We start from the raw sequence: 3,461 nt of genomic DNA, 5'->3' as shown, positions 1-3,461 counted from the left end.
GAATTGAATCGCAACATATTTTAAGTCATAAATCGCTGACGACCTAATTTATGGAAAGCGTTCGCATAGAATTCTGGAAACAGATGCTAGTATGGGAGAAGAGCAGCCTTTATCTAGATGCAGCTTTATCAACGCAGACTCTGTAGCGTCACCTACTTCTAACCCCATGTTAATGCCATTAAAATACGTCTTCGTGCCTGAACTTACATCTGCCTTGTTATCAATGCCTCTAGAAGTTGCCTTAACCCCGTACTCGTCGGTGACTGAAACCCAGCCAGTGTGCACATTGCAGACTCTCAGGGGAAAGATACATCAAGGTGGACCTTCAAATTTATTAAAGTGTAAACATTATTTGCAGGTCTCAGCAATCTCTGTGGCATAGTCAGATATTCAGGTTTAATTAATGTTCACAAGGTTTGCTTCCTTGGGTGGTAGATGAGCACACACGTAGTTCCTAACTCACTAGATGTGATCTATATACCCTTGGTACTGAACCACCTGTAACACCGTTATTTTATTTTACTCTAACCTGCAAAGAATATTTTTATTAAAATGCACGTTTCTGAGTAGAGACTGATTAAATGTTGGCGCAGGATTATCATCACACTTGTCACATTCCGGTTTACATGTATGTCCTTATTTACGGTAGCAGCTAAATTAGTTGTGGCTTTGTATGGTTTATTTTGCCCAAACGGTGGCCACTTGGGGAACTGATGACATTTTGAAATGAGAAGCCTCATTTTGGTGCAGAACATATCCAACACGCAGATAAACATTGCTTAATCTCACCACAGATGGCTGTGTGTAGGTAAAGTGTGTCAATGCAAGCATCAATTTTGCTGCAAAATCAAGCACACGTCAATAAAATGTCGCCGCATCATCAGCACCCTCCTCATCGTTAACATTACCAGCCAACCTTCCAGACCTTCTAATACCACGCAAATTGCCATGCCAGCACCGATTGCCATTTCTGCTGCACTTGTTGCAGACCATACTTAGAAGTAAAGGACAACAAATAAGCAAACTTTAAAATAGTGGTGAAAACTGGGATGCAAGGGAGACGCAAATGGCATCAACTCATTGCTCGCACATGTTTACTTGCCTCCTTGAAAATGGCCCAAGTAACCACCCACCTACTGCACGATTGGTAGTCCTCAAAACGTCCACTGCACTGCAATGCGATGACCAACCCACAACGAGTGACATGATTTTACTGCTAGCAGTCTTGCAAATTGCAAATACTCGTAAGTTGCAACAATCAGACATGCCAGAAATATATGCCTTATATGGAAGTAAGACAGGATCGGACAACAGTAGGGTCACATCACCGAAGAGGGATCACCCTGCAATGACCAATGAGAATGCCTAGTTAGACGTCCAGCTAAAAGAAATGTCATTCTGTCACAGCTTGCTATCTAAATTATTGGAACGATACGAACTGTATAAAATGAATAGATGGTGAATAAATTTGGTGACGATTATCACAATGCACAATGCAATTCGCTATGCTTTGCCTCGAGCTCTCACTGCCACGTCGTCACAGGAGATTGGATTCGGAGTTTCCTTTTTCTTTGCAATACTACTAAGCAAAGATCTTCTCAAACCAACGTGGTGATAGTTCCTGCCTGTGAAGGAAGAATTACAGTTTGTCCTCAAATTTTTCTATTAAGTGCATAACTGGTGGGAAGGTATAAGTGGAGAGACAAAAGCCTTGCTTACACACAATGCTCAAGAGAGAAACGTATATGCCTCCACAGGCTTGGCTCCTCACAAATGCTAGAGATTGTCTTCCGTCTTTTCACCAAAACGATATTCCACTCATTTGTACGCTACCCCTCTGAGGCATCTCAGCCAGTTGAATTGCATATGCTTCACATCAGAAGTTCCACGCTTCAACCCTACTCTCAGGTAAATCGTAGAAGTTTCGGTGGTTAACTACAGACTCGAAGCCTTGGCCAACTAGCACCTGATTAAGCTCCAACCAAAACCCACGACTGAAGCTCTTCTTTATCGTGGACTCAAATCATCATTCTAATTGAAGGCTACTTGAGTTATATCAGCATATGGAAGCAGGCGTGATGGTCGAACCAACGAGTCGAAACAATAAATTCATACACTTGAGATGGCAGTGCAATTGGTATTTTAGTCGTGTACCACCTCATGACGACCAGACTTTAGATGTGAATGCCAAAAATTGGTTAAAGTAATCTTTGTCTGATGTTCGGATTTTAAAATCCTATGTATTGTAAGATAATCTGGGATGATTTTCATTCATTTTACTTCAGATCAGTAGCCTGTGCGACACAAACATCCAGTGGCAGAAAGCCCATGTTCATATTTGATTCCTCTCTTTTTGTGTATCTTTCTCCCTAGTCCACCCAATTTTCAGGATGCACTAATGCTTTTAGCAAAAGGTGATTGACTGCAAATGGCTGGCGCTGTATCAGGGAATGATGGGTGAATCACTTTAGTTCCTGCAAGTTTTTATTAATGACAATTTTGTGATTAGGTACATAGCTAGTGCATTGATGAATCTCTATACATTTGCAGCTCTGCAATAAGGAACAGGTAATTCTCATGTAGATTTGCTCTTCAAAATACTGGAGATTTACATCACTGTTCGCGCAATCTCGTGTATGATTCAGTCGCGATTATAGGGGACATAAAGGAATTGTTGGTAAATGTGCATATAAAACTGGTAATTTCTATGTTCGCTTTACTCACTTTCAAATGGCCATTGGCCAGCTCAATTAACTTTGCTGTTGGCAGCACTGAATATTGCTAGTTTGTTTCCCTTCCTCCATGTAAATAAGTTGAAGCGGGCTTGCTCTTGTTGATAGATTACTATTGGTGGTTAATTGTAGAGAACATGCGCCTAGACGTTTGGATAAATGCTTTGCAGTTGGTGTCACAAAAACTACTGCCTGATATGGTGACTAACTGAGAGGAAAGTGGGCTTTGCTACAGAGTCCGATGATGCACAAATGGTAAGAGCAGATCAAACCAACCCAAGTAGACAACAGATGTAATACCAACGCTTGACAGTTGCTGGAGATAGGTGTATCGCAGTAAAGGCGCCATCATGAGCACACTGAATCTCTTGGTGACCAGAGCAAATCAAGGCCCTGCGGTACAACAATTATCCACTGAAGTGGCATTAGACATGATCGACATGACAACGTCTAGTCAGTAGCTGCATCCATGTTCGCACGAATACACGTTGTATTTAACAGGAAGTGCCACCTCCCACGAGTTCTTCGCGGTTGCTCGCAAGCTAAAGTGAGGACTGTACAATGTTGGCATTACGATTTTGCGAGAGGTATTCGCTGCATCTGTCAAACTGAGTGAATTCACGTAGCACCCTCTCTTTCGATAAGTGGTAATGCTTATAGACAAATTTGCCCAAGAAGAACGAAAGGCATTTGCGTTGAACCAGCCCTGTCAGTGAAGCCATTTAGGCT

The 3,461-nt window shown here is 42.0% G+C and overlaps 2 protein-coding genes across 2 annotated transcripts in view; one reads left to right on the top strand and one right to left on the bottom strand. All coding sequences in view use genetic code 11, as the record gives it.

Annotated features, from left to right (window-relative positions):
• EGR_09821 (hypothetical protein) overlaps positions 1-755 on the bottom strand; it is a gene marked incomplete at both ends in the record, with an annotated part of 9,508 nt that extends 8,753 nt beyond the window's left edge. Inside the window, one exon of the mRNA XM_024499070.1 lies at positions 530-755. Within this exon, the coding sequence (XP_024346522.1) occupies positions 530-755 (226 nt within the window). The remainder of the gene's footprint in view (positions 1-529) is intronic.
• A 335-nt stretch (positions 756-1,090) lies between these two features.
• Positions 1,091-3,461, top strand: part of EGR_09820 (hypothetical protein) — a gene marked incomplete at both ends in the record, with an annotated part of 13,696 nt that continues 11,325 nt past the window's right edge. Inside the window, one exon of the mRNA XM_024499069.1 lies at positions 1,091-1,292. Within this exon, the coding sequence (XP_024346521.1) occupies positions 1,091-1,292 (202 nt within the window). The remainder of the gene's footprint in view (positions 1,293-3,461) is intronic.

The sequence above is a fragment of the Echinococcus granulosus genome, assembly GCF_000524195.1.
Source record: "Echinococcus granulosus chromosome Unknown EG_S00169, whole genome shotgun sequence".
NCBI classification, from domain to species: Eukaryota; Metazoa; Platyhelminthes; class Cestoda; order Cyclophyllidea; family Taeniidae; genus Echinococcus; species Echinococcus granulosus.
Note: the sequence above shows the minus strand (reverse complement) of the source record. Positions and strands in the feature narration are given on the sequence as shown.